Raw genomic sequence first — 16,049 nt, forward strand, 5'->3', positions numbered from 1 at the left:
GATGCAGAGTTAAGGAGAAGTTTTTATGGTGCGTGGCAGAGCGTAAGGTGTGCAAGCAGCTTTCACTACCAGAAGGTACCTGTCTCCTGAGTCTCAGGTGAGAAACTTGAGTGGATGAGTTGCTTGAGCTGGGGGGAGGCTGCTGTTGCCTTTTGAGTTGGGGATGTGTTCTTGTGGTCGGTGAAGGTGCTCCTGGGAGCTCGGATCAGAAGTGACTGAGCATGAAGAGTATTCCAAAACTTCTCCTAAGCTTGCTTTGTGTGGGTGTTGCCAGTCACAAACCCATTCCTGGTGCAATTCCTAATGTCCAGCTGGCTGGTGGGACAGGCATTCATATGGATGCAATGTCTACCATGGGTGTTGAGGGGATGAAGGCTTAACAAGGTGGGGATGCTGCCCTGCGTTGGGCTGGGTGCTGGAGCATGTACCAAGAACCTCCTAGGTTGAAAATGCTTGCTCCTGCAGCAGGAGCCAGTGCTGGTCCAGGCTGTGGTGGACTTCATCGTCCTTGCTGAGCACAGAGCCTCAGCAGCTGCTCTGCAGGCAGAGGAGCAGGAATCTGGGGTGAGTCAAGGCTGTGGGTTTTGCTCTGCCAGGTCTGTCCTTTAGCAATAGCCAGGGGCAGCCTGTCCTCAGCTGAGCCCTGGCAGGGCTCTGCACCCCCATTGCTGGGCCTGGGCAGCCCCCGAGACCCCCCTGGGTGGATGGTCACCTTCAGGATCTGCTCTGTACTGAGCTCCCTGGTGCTTTGGCTGCTGTTTGAGGTCTGCTCAAAACAGATGGAAGAAGATGAAAGCTCTCTGATTAATGGCTGAGACTTTCACATGTACTTGTGTATAAGTCCCTTAAATTTCAATCTAAATATATGGAAATGTTGGCTCCTCTTCTCCTTCCCCTTCATCCATCGTAATGCAAAAACTTGCAGCAACCCTCAGAATATTTAGAAATGAAATTGCTGATATAAATGTGCTCTGGCATAAGGCACAAACAGCTGGAAAATGTGCTTTCTCCTGCAGTATTTTAAGGATGTGTAGCATCATCAAGGGCTATTCACTAGAGCTGGCACTGTAAGCCTGTCCTGTATGTCAGAAAACAAATGATCTGTCCCCACCTTTCGGTAGGGCATATCCCGAATGTGCAGTGGGCAGGTGGCAGATCCCTTTCTCTGGTGACAGACGTTCTGCTGTCAGCTCGGCCGTGCCTCGAAAGGGGTACGCGAGTAAATCCCTGCTACGGTAGCTGGCAGCAAGCATGTTGAGAAACAGATGGTGCTGTGCTACAATTTTACTTCTGTAAGGCCAAGGCATAATTTAGCAATACAGAAACATGAATTGTATTCCAGTGGCGGCTGCGTTCTCGTGGGGGTTCTTATTTGATAATCAGCAGGAGAAAGGGGTAAGGGATATTATATGTGATGGTTTTTCTTTTACTCCCAGAGGATTTGGAAATGTAGTATCCACTAGATTTGATTTTTGAATCCCTGAATTTATTTTTACTCCCAGAGGATTTGGAAATGTAGCATCCACTAGATTTGATTTTTGAATCCCTGAATTTATTTTCCCCTTGCCACTTCCATATGAATCCTCGGAATGGGTTGTGTGCCGTGATGTGTGCGGTGGGAGCTGGCTGCCTCCGCGTGGAAGGGGACCATGTCCCTGTGTCCTGCCAAGGCCAGTTAGTGCATGAGGAGGGTGGGAAGGACAGGGCTGTGTAGGGGAGGGACGGTCCCCTCTATATGTGCCCCTAATGAGAGATGTTGTTCTCTCTACAGGCAGCTTGTGGTACATCACAGCCCCTTTCAGCCTACAGCTGTGCTTTAACCCCTCAGGGCTCTAGCCCTGGAGTTTTTCCCACCCTAAAGCTCCTCCTGCCTGTCTCTTGACAGTTCCTCCAATCTTTTTTCACCCCACTGTGGCCCAAATGTCCCTGTTTGCCACCTTGAAGGATGAAAAATACAGTTAGGATGTAGGGGGCAAGAGGCATACAGCAACCTCAGCTTTGGTGGGTGCTGAAGATGGGACAGGACCTGGCAAGCCACCAAACACCCAGTAGCCTGCAGTGTGCTGTGCTGCGGGAGGGACAGGTGCATTTAAGGAGAAGGCAGCCTGGCCCCTGTTCCTTGTGTGGTTTTTCAAAACTTGAGAAACAGGTATATGGGACAGGAGGCAATGAAATGGCGTGTAGCAGAGCCCTGTCAGCAGTAGCGAGAAGTCCTCCTTCCTCCTCCTGATGTGTAATACTGGCGCAAGAGAAGGACTGGGTGCTCTGGTTTCTCTGGGATTGATGTCCTGCATCCGCTGCCCTTCCAGTCATGTGTGCAGGGTGGGATCAGGGCTCCTGGGAAACATCCTCCAGGAGCAGATGGGCAGGGTGGCATGACCTGCTGAAACAGGCAGGCAAAGGGCTTTTTGTGCTACAGTTTTGCCCATTAACCTGAATGAGAATAGCAGCTATTTTTTTTTTGAAAAAAAGTCAATCTGATGCTCTGACCACAGAAAGGGCCCAATATGAGCACTCCAGCTCGGTTTCCAAGCATCCTCTTCCTGCTCCAAATGGCTTCCTCTGCCTGGCTAAGCTCTCATGTCCTCTCCAAGGAGGATGGGGGAAAATGCATTAGAATTCCTCAGTCTTGGCAAATGAGGAATCATGCTCATGAAAACAAATACTCGCTAATTAAGACTGTGAAATGCTGATTGAATCACAGCTCTGATAAAGGCAAGGGCAGTTTGCAAGCTTTATATCCCAAAGGGGTGGCGGGGAGAGATTTTTTTTCTTTTAGGAAGCCATTTCAGCTGCTCCTTTCCATCTATTTAAGAATTTCTCTGCCAACAGGTACTGCTCAGTTACTGTGCTTCCATTTGAAGTACGAGGCGGAGACTGAAGTTATTGCCTAGGATAATTGTTAACAAATGCTGAACTCTCATTTGTGCCCATTACAGCAGGAATAACTTTTTAAAGCATATGAATGGTCTCCGATTGACCCCCATTGGGGAATTTATGTTGCTGCAGGACGGCCAGAAGAGATGAGGAAACTGTGGGGAGCCTGGCTGGGGTAAAGCCCTGCTCCCAACGTGTCTGCTCGGCTTCCCTGCTCTGTCAAGGCATCTAGGGAAGAGTTTAAAGGGGTTAAACAGAACAAAACACTGCATCCAAACTATACTAAAAGCCTTTTTTTTCTGAAGATGAGTTTTGAATGGTCTGTGGTATCAATAGCCCTTTGGGTGAAGTCCACTCTCCCTTTCTGCCATTGCCTCTCCCCAGTCAGCTACAAACCAGGTGACTCTGGTTTAGTAGTGGGCTGGGGTGATCCACCCATCTGCACTCAGGTCCTCACCCTCTGCCTACACCAAGATAAGGGCCTGCACAGCTTTACCTGCTGGGTCTAGCGGAAGAAGTGCTGGGGAGCTGGGATGGGCAAGACCCCCGGTGCTGTGCCACATGTGTCTGGTTGGAGACCGCAAGAATGGGGCAAGATGTGGGGGAAAAACCACCTGGAGGGGAAAAAGCTCTGTGCCCCACACCTTCATGCTGCTTTTTGGAGGGGTGAGGTCCTGTTGGCATGAATGGACTGACTCAGCAGCTGGGGCCACAGCTATTGTGCCCATCCTGCTGTCCCTCTGTCCTCTCCGCCTTTCCCTCCCTGCTTCCCTTCTCATTGTTTGCCATTCTGACATTTCCCAATGTCACTGTTCCCACCCCAGGGACATCCGATAGAGCCACTGCTGGTGTCAGGCCTTACTCCGGGTGCTTTTTTAAAAAGGGAGGGAAAACTGGACCAGGACTCCCTGCTCTTGTTCTTGCAGGGGTTCTGCTTGGCTTGAACATGTGAAATGTGTTGTCTTAACTTGGCCTCTCTTTCTTGTTGAGAGGAATTTTGAAGTTCTGTAATATCAGTGCAGGTTTCTTTTCCAAATACTGAAAGCTTCAGGGTGAATGCAAGGGTGGTACCTGAGGGAGGACTGACCTGTGTGGTGGCTCCAGAAGACACCTGATGAAGTACAGAGCAGAGTTATGGTTCAGGCTTTTGGTGCAGAGACAGATCTTGTGTGGCCCAGCTACGTTGGTGATTGATTCATAACCTGTCTGTATTCCCAGGGTTGGATAGAAAAAAAAGTATTTCAAAATATATGTATTTTTTTAATATAACATAATTTTTAGATGGCTTGAGTCGCTGGTGATTTCAAAATGCCTGCTGAGGCTGACAAGAACCAAGCAATGGCAGTGGGGCTCTTATGGCATGCCCGGCCTCCCTGTGAGCCTATTGAGGGCAGCTGGAGTCTTTCCACTGACTTCAATGGGCTTTGGATCAAGCCCATGCTGTGCTGTTTGTTTATTTTGGAAGCCTTTTGAGGATAAAAACACCCTTTCAATGGCTGCTCTTTCCTTCTCCTTTGGTTCAGCTGCTCCATGTGCCCCGTGCTGTTGGATGCCCACCTACTTTCTGAACAGCCAGCAGCTCGTCTGCTTTGGGAAGCTTGCTTTAGTCTTATTTGTAGCCATGTTTAGTGCCCTGTATAAGCAATGTTGTCCCTCTGAGGAAATGCCGTGAGCTGCTTGACTTTTCTGTGATCAAACACTCAGCACTGAGACTCATCTTCAAGAAATACACTGCCAATGCCAGAGCTCATTGGCTCTAACAATGAAACATACTGATTTGCCTCCTTTCAAATTCGAGGTGGCTAGTCCCTGTGTATTTGCTCGGGGCTGATAAATGTGCACTGCACAGGTACTTTGTTAGTAAAATGAGGCATTAATTGCTGTAGCAAGAGATGATACATTGTGAGATGATGGGTTTTTGCTTCCTAGCTTGAGAAGCATAGCGCAGCAGACCTGCATTCTCAGAAAACATTACTCCATAGCACTGAGAGTGCTGACAACTTATTTAGATTTACAGTACCAAATTCTTTTTGCTCCTTCTATTTACCGGTGATTTTTTCCTACTGCTTTGATTGTCCCTCTGCAAAAATTGTCTGGGGAAATGCACTGCTCTGCCTCGAAAGGCTCTGAAACTCATCCATGGCAGGTGGAACAAGACCTGTTGGCCTCAGGTTGTGCTGGATCAAGCCCCAAATAAAAATGGCAACAGGACCATTCTCTTGAGCGTGCTGGAGAGGTGGGTTGGGATGCTGGTGGTCTGGTCTGGGAGAGATGAGGTGAGTCCTGGGATCCTGGGAGAGCATCAGCTGCCCATGCTGTGCTGCTGTCCTCATCCCTGCTGACCTCTGCCAGCCAGCGACAGTGGGGATTGGGCTCAGTTACTTTAAATACAGATTTTGATTGAAAGCTTGTATTGGTGCTTTGCGGTGCCAGATACTCAACGGACACAGAAATTAATCCTGCTCTGCTGGGTTTATGGTCTGAAACTGGAGGTAGGGAGAAAAAGCACAAAGGCATCCAAGATGGTCTCTTTGTTCATGTTTAATAGGGTGTAATAATCTAAACTCTGTCATTTGAGCATGTACACGGTGAAGGGCAAGTCCTTTCCTGGGTGTACACCTTTCCTGGGCTAGGTGTGACCCATAAAGTCTAATCAAGGGCAGAGCACAGCTCTGAGTCACGATTTTTCTGGAGGCTACAGCATCCTGGGTTACTCATCCTGAGAGAATGAATGCACTGAGGATACAATTATAATAGTTAGACATCATTTATTCTCACTCTTTAAAAGATTCTTGTCAGGAGACTGATAGGTTTGGGTTGTTATTTTTGTCTTCGTGGTCATATATATCGTGCAAAATGCTGAAACTTTACTGTCTCATTTATGCTGCCTCTTACAGCGTTGTAGATCTCTGCCCAGTATTTAGGTTATGTAGTAATTCTATCCCATTTGCCATAGATTAACGAGGCTATAAAACAATCATAAAGCTGAGGCAGCCCTGGATTTTCACGCTCCTCACGTATTTGTATCTGCCATGAAATACTTAATCCAAAAGTAATTATCTGACTTCTTCAGGCTCCCTGTCATACTCCTTGCTGACTCAAAATGCAGGAGATGCTGCCCCATTTTTGGCCAGGGCAGTAGTAGGGTGATGCTGGCATTGATCATGGACCGATGCTTGGGGGAAGATGGGCAGATTTGGTACCTGTCGGGGAGTGCAGTGCCCATCTGGGTGACTGGTCAGCAGAGCTGGAGAAGGAACCCCCTGCTGCTGCTGGGGCTGTGGGAAGCGCAGGACAAACCGGTGGGGCTGGATGTGTCGCTCTACCTGGATCTTCAGCCCCTTGGTCATCCAGACTTTGAACCTGCCACTCCTCTGATAAGACCCCAAAGCATTTCATGGCTCCAGTAATGTGATGGACAGAAAAAGCATCATCCATTACTAAATGCAAACCACAGACAGGCGCGTGGTGTGGATCTGTGCTGCTGGGAGGCTGCTGCAGCAAGTCTAGGTGGGAGGTGGAGGGGACTCTGCTGACCCAGCTGAATATTTGGGCATGTGAGGTGGAAATCTTCTCAGAATGGTGTGTCAGTACACCAAAGCTATTATAATTTTGCCTCTAAAACTAGGATGCTAAAGGTATTTTGTGTGCTTTGTCACTCCCTTGCCAGTTTGGGGGAGTTAGAGGTCTGAGACCACTGAGACTGCAGATATAGAGGGAAAATACGATTTTGTCCCTTCCTGTCACTTATTTTTGTGGCATGTGACACCTGTCTGTCCCTTTGCCCTGCAGGTTTTCAACTCCTCTCCTGCAGGGACTTGTCTCTTTTTCGGGCTTGGGGACCATCTCCATGGGCTCATTACTGGGAGAGGAGCTATGTGCACAGTGTGTGATTGAGCGAGAGCGACCTGCTACAGGGCTGGATGCTAGGAAGGCAAAATCAGCAGCCTGGAGAGAAATTGCTGCTCCTGCCACGATGTCCGAGGGTAGCCATGGCCTCTCCTCTGCCCTGTCACTTCCCACAGGTCCTCTCTGTGAATGTAGGGGTCAGGGGAGCAAGTGTCCAGCCCAGCAGCAGGCTGGTGTGCTGTGAATCATTTCCTCCAGCAGCACGGTTACAGCATGGCCCTGGGGCAAAGCCCTCTGTGGGGAAAGTGGCAGTGGGCTTGCTTTCTCTGCAGCTCTGAGGATGCCCCAGGTCTCTACCCTGTGCTCATTTGCTCTCTTGTTTCCTCCAGATGTGGCTTGGGAGTAGCACTGAGTGCAGGATGATTTCCTGTGTCATGGGTGGTGACTCCTCCCTCCTGATGAAGCTTTCCTGGTAAAGGAAACCCTTCCCATGAAGCAGAGAAGAGGTGGATGGATCTCCAGGCTCCTGCCTCATCCTGGAGCATGGTCACATGAATCCCATGGCCCTCCCAACACCTACTGTCCCTGGGGCAGGTCTCCATGCCCGCAGAGCTGCAGACAGCGGTGCTGGTGACTGGGTAGGTGGCAACCTTCGTGCAGGTCCCTAGCCTGCTCAGCTTGCCATCACCTGCACCGCTGAGAAAGGGCGTAAAGATGCAGTTTGTCTGAAAGCATTCGCAGACTCCGTGTGTGTGATAGAAACAAATTCTCTTTCATCTGGAGATCAAATTTTTTTCTCATGTTTTTTCCTTTCTTCTTTCCCCAGAAGTCTGGGGTGGTGCTTCTCCATAAGTGTCTTCTCTGTGCAAACTGACCTTACGGGGCTAGAGACTTCTACTGACCTAAAATTGTGTGTATAAAAAAATTAAATACAATTTGTATGTAGGTGTATGTTAAATAGTGACACGCATTAGAAGTTGTGCTCACTGCTGCCAAATTGTGTGTAGACTTCTTGAAGTCCATACGCATGTAATCAGGTAAGGACGTAGATGTGAAGTTTCACTGAAGTCCGTGGAGCTGTGCCAGATTATACCCCTGGTGCACTGGCCATGAGGTGCTGCAGGAGCTCATCTGTGTTATAAAAACTGGGTGACACACTCTGATGGTGATAGTGTGATAGTGAAAGATGATAAACCCTGCCTTTTGAAACTGGAGCAGGTGCTACTTGTTTTGAACCTGACCTGAATTTGTAGTTCTAGGTATTGTGGGTAGGGAAGTTTGCTGTTTGAGGAATCAGACTGCAAGCTGTTCAATCATTTAGCAAGTTAAAAGGCAGTGGCACTTTGTTTCTGATGTGAAGTGCTAATTAGTTTACTATGGGATACAGACTGCAGGAAATTCATGTTTCTGGCACAGCCACTGTTTGTCTTTAAAAATGTGTTTATTTGTCACACCAATATGTTTATATCATTAGTGTAGAGCAATATATGTACAGCCCCAGCTCTCTGAGAGGAGGAAAAAAGGCAGCCCCTCATTTAGAAGTATGTAAGGCTGCTGTTGAAGCAGCTTAGGAGAGGCTGTGCCTGACCCAGGGAGGAGAGCCCTAGGCACCAAACCTCCCTCCGCAGCTGTGGATTCCTCTGGGTGTAGCTGTGGCTTCCAGCTACCTCAGTCACTTGACTTCGGTGCAGTTCGGTGGGCAGAAGCTGGGAATCGAAATTCCCGGTGTAGCGCCTGGGGAAGAGTCCAAATACCTACCTCAGGTGCTGTTACTAGCCTTGAAGGAGAGTGGAATGGTCCTTCCATGCAGTTTTCATTTGCTTTCTAAATTAGTTTGATAACGTGAATGGCAGTAGATAAATCTTTGTGGAAGTGGTGACTTCTGAGAGGTCCCCCAATTTCATGTTCATGTAAAGGATTAAAGTAGGTTAGTTAGGAATATCTTGTGATTTTTTTTTCCTCAGTTGTATCAAAGAACTAAATTGGTTTGCAAACACCTTTTACCAGAAGTTGAATCTTGCTTCAAAAGCTCTTGATCGGAGGAGGCTGGATGACAGAGTTATCCTATGCACTGGTGCTGCTTTCTAAGCATCTTATGCACTGAGAGGCTGCAACATCAGAGAGGGCACCCGGTGACTGCATTTCACTTCAAGTTGGTAATTAAGTGCCAGAGCGTAGCAAAAACGATTTTTGAGAAGTCACTTCATCTTTATTTGGGGTTAATTGCATTAATGATGGCATCTTGACAGGCTTGTTTCATGACAGGAAATTTTTAAAAAGTGCTAGGGGAATACATAGTTTCAGCGTTGTAAGCGTCCTAATTCCCAGGTAATCCTGTTGTTCATGCTCATGGAAACTCCTATGAATAAGCACCCTTGGGCACTTTTAGAAATGTATTTTTAAAAGCATGTAATCATATGCGGTTGGCTTGCAACTGGAAGAAAATGGGAAAATTTTGAGAAAAATCTGCTCACAGGTTTGTGCAGAAAGGAGAAATGCAACTGGGTGTAGTGGGATGAGGTGGGACTGCAGCTGGTTTCCGGTGTGAACTCAGCTGACAGTGTGGTACCACAGACCTTTGGGTCCTAGCATGGACCTCAGTGATGCTAATCATTACCCTCAGACTGTCCCAGGGTATCAGGCCGGGAGGGTTTGAACCCTTGGAGTAGAGGTAACAGCAGATTTCAAAATAGCAATGTGAGCCATGAAACAGAACTCTCTCATGACCTTGTGAGGGCTGTCTCGGTGGATTTTTGGTCTTTGAACTTTGTTGCGTGCTGTACAGAATATTATAAATATTGGTTGCAGTCATGTGTAGTCAATATATGAGGACAAATTATGGATTAAAGTGTGCTTTAATGCACCGGTTAGGACAGACATCTGCTAGCCCATACGAGGCATTTTGTAAATCTGCACAATAACTCACCTTTGAAGGTTCAGAGACCAAAAATAATCAAAGATTTAATTTCATTACCTGCCAGCAGGGACTTTGTGTGTGTCTTTTTTCCTATATCTCTGATCAAAAGTCGTATCTAGGGGCAATACTGCTTTGTAGATACAAGGAAACATTGATGCTCTTGTCCTGTGGTCTCACAGGTAGATGAATTCTCTATTCACATGAACTTTGTATGAGCTACTTTGAAAAGAAAAGCAGCTATTCAGCTAAGCCTTGTTCTATAGATTCTGACGCAGAAGAGAACATGCAAGGAAGCCTGAGAATCCACTTGGGATCATTTTCTATTATGTTGGTAGCAAACCTTTGTTCTCTTTTTAATACTCATTATTCTGGAACTATGATCAATAATGTAGGGAAGAGCATGAGTCTGCCACGCATCAAGTTTTCTGTTGTATTTTTAAGTGATGTTCTTCTCGGATTCCTGTTGTGTAGGCTTTTGCCTTACCAGAAATGAATGCTGTGTTGTTCATATGACTCTACATCAAATGGATTTGCAGTAGCTCTTGTGTTCCCTTGAAAGTGGTACATACATCTGCAAAGACCTTTCCTGAGATATCTATCTTCCGTCTCCTTCCTCACAGAATAGAGATGTGGATACAACAGCCTTTAGAAACCACCTGGGTATCCTACTGGCTTTCCCTTGCTGAACTTTGTGATCTCTGTTCTGACTTTAAGGAGCCTGGATATTATTCGCAATCAGGTTCTGAAAGTGGAATTCAGTAAAAGACTAAGATTGATTGGAATGGGTAATTCATCAGCTGCATATTAAACCACCGAAATTATTCTAAATTGTGTTTAGCTGCTCTTTGCATCATAAACTTTCTTTGCTCTTTTTTGTTCTGTGGGTGTTCAATGCTATGCCCTGGGTTCAAGGGTCAGTGCGCAATGGTGTGATTACTGCCTCATGGACTTGGGTCAACTGGGAAGCTGAAGTCCAGAGGGCACTTCCTTCTTTTATCACCTACTTCATCTGTAGAAGGGATGACAAGATGTGTGTGGAGCTTTGGTTCATGAGACTGAGCTTGTCTGGGTACACTAAGCAGGGGTGGGGAAAAGGTTCTTGCCTTGCTCTAGCCTACGCGTGGAGCTGTAACTTTACTACAAGAGTATAAAGCCTGCACAAGGTGAGGGAAATATGGATGGGTAAAGTGGTCAGGAGTACTGAGGAGGGAGGGCCTGAGGATGTACGGGTCTGCCTTCTGAGATGGAGCCATCTGAGGCCATTGCTTGGGCACACAGTAACTTTTGAAGCATAAAGAGTAACTGTGCAAAACGTGTTTAAGTTCAGTGTAAAGATACCATGGATCACAGACCAATTTAAAAAAAAATCCAATCCCTTGTGCTGTGTTAAAGGAGAAAATCCTCTTTCTTAATTTTTCAGTCTAGTTGGGTGATAGGGAAAACAATAAGGCACTGAGGACAGTAGCACCGAACAGAAGCATTTAAACTTTTTGTACTGGGTTGGCTGGATTTTGCTGGCATGCGACAGGGCGGTTGCCTGCACTGTTTCTTTAACTACAAAGCTCCTTTTCATTTAGAAATGGAACTTGAAAACTGGATTTTCTTTTTTTATGTCTGTGTTTAAATTTGGATATGACTAGACCATAATGCACAGATGCCACAGGAGATGTTCCTGGCTGGTTCCTCTCCAAAGCAGCGTTATCTGAGGGAATGGCAATTACCTGCTGCTGAGCCTGGAGCTGGTACTGGCTTAGGCTGTTGGAATAATTCTCTGTAGATATTTGTCACTGCTGTCTTCCAGTTCAAGACAAACTTTTTCTGTTTTATATATTTGTGTTGATGAAGTCCTCTAAACACAGAACAGTGATGGGCAACATTGGGAGAGGAGTGAGGAGGAAGACTTCCTTATGGCTGCAGGCTCTGAGACAACATTCAATGGGCTGGTAAAACTCTTGGGGTGGGCATAGGCATGTTGAATTTCAATGTAGAGCCCAAGTCTCTGTTTGGCACTTTATAGCAAGCCATATCTCTCTCTGCACCGGCTCACTTTGTCACAACTTCTGATAATATTGGAAATATAGTTGTTGTTTCCCCTGTGTGAAAGCAAAGCTCAAGGAGATTTAAACTGCCTGGCAGCACCATAGCCAACAGGTACCAGCACCAAGAGGAGCAGAGCTGCTTTTGCTTCATTACATGTAAAAGGAGAAAGTGTGATGCTTGGAGACTCACGGGTCCAAAGTCAGTCAAAACCAGGCAGTCATCTGTCTCCAGAATGCCATCACCCCACCTGCGACACAGGAGCTCACTGGGCACGAGCGTAGGCTCTTGCAATATGCAGGAGGCTGATTAATATGGCATGAAATGGGCTTTGTGAATACTTGTGCTGTGCTACGAGCATGCAGGGTGTCTTCCTCCTGTGTTGGGCCAGGGCTGCTGCAGCTCCGGCGCAGAGGCTGTTTGCAGGCAGTGCCCTGGGGGAAGCGGTACCAGCAATGCCACAGGATTCAGATCTTCTGTGCAGCCTTGATGCGAGCTGCTCCTGACCCCTTTCATCCATTCCATTGCATGACAGAGATTACTTTTACAGCTCAGCTTTGGTAATAGTTTTAGCCAAAAATCTATGCTTGGAGTGGTTCCTTTAGAAGGTGCTGGTGGTGGCATGTGGGGCTCCCCGCAGCTTCTGTCCCAAAAAGCTTAGGAACTGTCAAGTCCTCTGAGGGGATCTTAAAAAGATTAATTGCCCTTTGACTTCCACCCTCCCTTAGCTTTTCATAGGAAAGAGCTCACAAATGAAAGGTGTGGCTTGGTGGCATTAACAGTTTAAGCCCCAGAAGGGCAAGGTGCTGCTTAATTTTAAATGGGCTATCAAGGCAAGGCTGAAGTCTCTTGTGGGCTATTATTTCAGTGTTTATTTGCTGTGGGCTGTTTGTGAAGAGCTCAGCTAGCACAAGCAGCTTTGTTTTTCTCATGCAGCAAGTGCTGCATTAATGGAGTTAGTTGAAGCATGGAGTGAAATCATCTCTTTAGCAGGTGCTGAGCGTTTAACCAGCACGATGCAACACGCAAGGGAGAGGAGTGGAGCAGAGATGGCTCTGCTGTGGGCATCTGCTGTGATCTGAGCTGAAGAAGTTAGTGCACCTATTTCTGCAGGAGTATTCTGATTTTTTTTTTTCCCCCTTCTCCTCCACTTGCTGGCTCCTGGGGGTGCTTTTTTAACATGAGATTTCTAGTGTGTAAGTTGAGCACGGGCTCAGCCGGGAGAAAATGATGACAGCTTGATTCCCTGTGTGGCAGATGATGAGGTGTCGGAGGCAGATAGCGCCGGGCGTTAGGCGGGAGCTGTGTGCGAAGCGCCTGCCCGGCTTACTGACCTGCGGCGGCGATGAACGCTGCCGAGCGCTCTCCTTCTCCTCCTGCAGTGTCTGAATGGGGTGGTTGTCAGGGCATATGGTGAAAGGGTTAAAATTTAATTAGAAAACATAGTGGCAGCTACTGGAGCTTAAGAGATTTATATAAGCTGCTAAGAAGGACAAGGCTGCTGTGTGAGCTGCCGGTGGGGCTGAGCTACTGCAGTCGCTGGCTCGGCTTCAGGCAGCATGCCTGGGAATCTGCCCAGGAAGCGCCGTGAAAGAGGAGTTTGTTTTAAGGCTTGACCCTGGCTCTGCGCAACACCCCTGCCCTCCGCCCGCCGTATAAAGCCGGGCTGCCGTCATGCCAGGCGTCTGAACCGGAGAGCGAGCGTCGCCGGGAGCCAGCCGGGACGGGGATTTTGTTTTGCCCGGCGGAGCAGCTCATGGCTTCGGTGTTCATGTGCGGGGTGGAGGATCTGCTGTTCGGCGGCAGCCGCTTCGTCTGGACGGTGACGGTGGCGGCGGTGAGGAGGTGGTACGCTGCCCGGCTGCGGGCATGCCGGCAAGCCCTGCGCGCGTGGTGTGGCCTGCGGGACGTCTACCAGGTAAAAACCCCATCCCGGTAATCGCCCCAGGTTTTGTTAAAAAGGTGTTGTGCCACCTAAGTGACACGTGCTCGGTCACCTGTCTGATTCTGCAGCACTCCCAGCCAGGGTGAGGGCTGGGACGGGGTGAGGTGAAGAGAATCAAGCCACAGCCCCGGTGTGAGGATGCCCGGCAGGTTCATAACCTGAGAGTCTGTGCTGATGCCAGATATTGCTTTCAAAAAGCAGTGTGTCTGCCTTATAGGCAGGGTTTGGGGGAGATGTTTTCTATGTTAAACTGGCTGATAAACCACATTTATCCCAAACTGCTTCGGCAGCGGGCTGCCCCTTGTATCACAGCCCTTCGGAAGCCCCTTTCGCTGCTGTCGCCATCGTCACATCGGGGTCTGGGAGATGTAGCTTGGCTCTCAGCCTGCCTGGCCATCAGGCACTCGGAGCGTGATGCTGCCATGGAAGAAGCTGGCTGTAGCTTTTCCTGCTGTCACCGAATACCGGTAGACTGTAATGTGAGAGTACTCTGTATTGTAAAGGGATTGCTGCTGGGGGGGGGGCTGCAAGGAGTCCTGAAACAACTCTTGGGAGGCTCCCCTTCCTGCAGGCAAAAAATACAGCACCATGCTTGGAGTTACTGTGGTATCCAGTTGCAGTTAGGGTGGTGTCACTTTTTGGAGTCTGTTTTTGCTGGCACTTATTTATTTTTGTGTCTGTATTTATTTTTGTCCCACATATAAACTTTGATGTGTGCCCAGTCAGTGTCATTATGCAGGTTTGCTAGATCATGTTGAATATTTCAAAGCTGCTTCTTCCCTCTCCCTGGTGTGTTGCAATACAGAGAACAACACAGCTCGTAGTAAACAGCTCTCCAGAGCCATCAGGATGTAACTTCTATGGGAAAGTCATGCTGAAAGGACACTTGTGCCTATTTAATCCAAAGGGATCTGTTGCTCTTTAGCTTTAAGGTATGCCCAGGAGCGGGAGAACAGCTTTATGGTGACACCAGCGCTTCCAAGTGCTCAAATGCATCTTGGCATCTTGTACAGGTGATGGATGTAAACATTTTGTGATGTATGTGACGCGTGTGTCACTTGAGGAATATGGATTGTGTATAGTTAGGGAATGCAGGAGTACAGGTGTCATTGCTCCCCGTTTGCCCACCTTTACCAACCTCAGGAAATGCGGGATGCAGCCCCAGCTCCCTTCTTTCACTATAAATAAAACCCAGCTACACCTGTACGGTGTGGGTGTTATTTTTGGAGTCTATTCATGTAAAGAGCACAGAGCATGGACTGCCTCTGCTCCCTGCTGCATCCCCACGGAGGCAAACCCCATCCCTCCAGGGCTGCAGGGATGGCTCACTAAGGACCAGCTCTGACAACAGCTGTGTTCAGCCTGTTCAGCTGCAGTCCTCCGATGGTTGACTCAAAGTGAAAATGAGTTTTTTCCAAAACAAAGTGTGACTGTATATCTGTCCAAACTCAGTGTCCTAGTGGCTGTTGGTGGATTAATCTCTTTATCTTTACAAAAAATCATCACTGACTTGTGCCTGTGTCTTAAAGTGGGGATGTGAAAATGGCTCAGAAGAGGAGATTGGCCCTTCTGTCACCCTTCCAGGCAGCTCGTGAGCCAGTGGGTGGACAAGAAGCAGCCCTTCCCAGCTCCCCTCTGCCCACAGCTTGTCACAGCCCCACAGAGCACAGCCAGACTGCTGGGGACAAGCAATGACCTGTTGCTGCATGCTCACTGCTCCCAGGATCATCCCTGGGAGACGAAACCAGGCAGGGACAAGGCGACTCTCACATTTTAATGTCAGGAATTTCCTAGTGGCAATTTGGGGTGTATTAAAGGAAGAAGGCTGAAAGAATGCCCTGCAGCTCTTCCTTGGGTTGCATAACACATTGCTGTTTGTGCTGGAGTCTTGGCTCTTTGCTGTTAAAACCACTGGCAATATCCTGACTGAGTCCAGTGGGTGCGGGACCGAGCACAGAGCATTAAATGTCACTGTCTCTTTGGATATCGGAGCCTTGTAAGAGGTTGAATCGAATACTGTTTTTCTTTCCCTTTTTTAAATGCTTCAAGCTATGGGAACATCTAGAGATAGTAACTGGATGACCGCTGTATAGAGAGATGTGCTCTGAGCCATGCTGTTACGCTTGCCCACTGTGGGCTTGGTGGAGCAATACAGGAGCAAAACGCACAGTGCGGAGCTCTCCATGGGGTGGTTTTGCTGAGGAGATGGGTGTTGCAGTGCTATGGGACGAAGCTCTAATCTTGGATATGAGATTTTGTCCCATCACTGCCATAGATCCTGCGTTATCCTGGGCAAATTGTCTTGCTGCTTTGTGCCCTTGTTCTTTATCTGTAAAATAACAATGCTCTCCTACCTGTCAGGAATGATATTTGTCTAAAGTTCTTGCTAGAATAAGTCCTGTAGTTAGTGCAGCCAGATGAAAG

General features: G+C 48.0%; 1 protein-coding gene across 2 annotated transcripts in view; it reads left to right on the top strand.

Moving 5' to 3' along the window:
• Positions 1–16,049, top strand: part of FRMD4B (FERM domain containing 4B) — a 135,849-nt gene that overhangs the window by 37,265 nt on the left and 82,535 nt on the right. Inside the window, exon 1 of one of the 2 annotated variants that reach the window (XM_075432477.1) lies at positions 13,437–13,598. The exons of the other annotated variant lie outside the window; for it this stretch is intronic. Within the exon in view, the coding sequence (XP_075288592.1) occupies positions 13,437–13,598 (162 nt within the window). Of the gene's footprint in view, positions 1–13,436; positions 13,599–16,049 lie in introns of those variants that run through there. 2 annotated transcript variants of the gene reach the window in all.

Source organism: Opisthocomus hoazin, chromosome 11 (assembly GCF_030867145.1).
Source record: "Opisthocomus hoazin isolate bOpiHoa1 chromosome 11, bOpiHoa1.hap1, whole genome shotgun sequence".
In the NCBI taxonomy this organism is placed as follows: Eukaryota; Metazoa; Chordata; class Aves; order Opisthocomiformes; family Opisthocomidae; genus Opisthocomus; species Opisthocomus hoazin.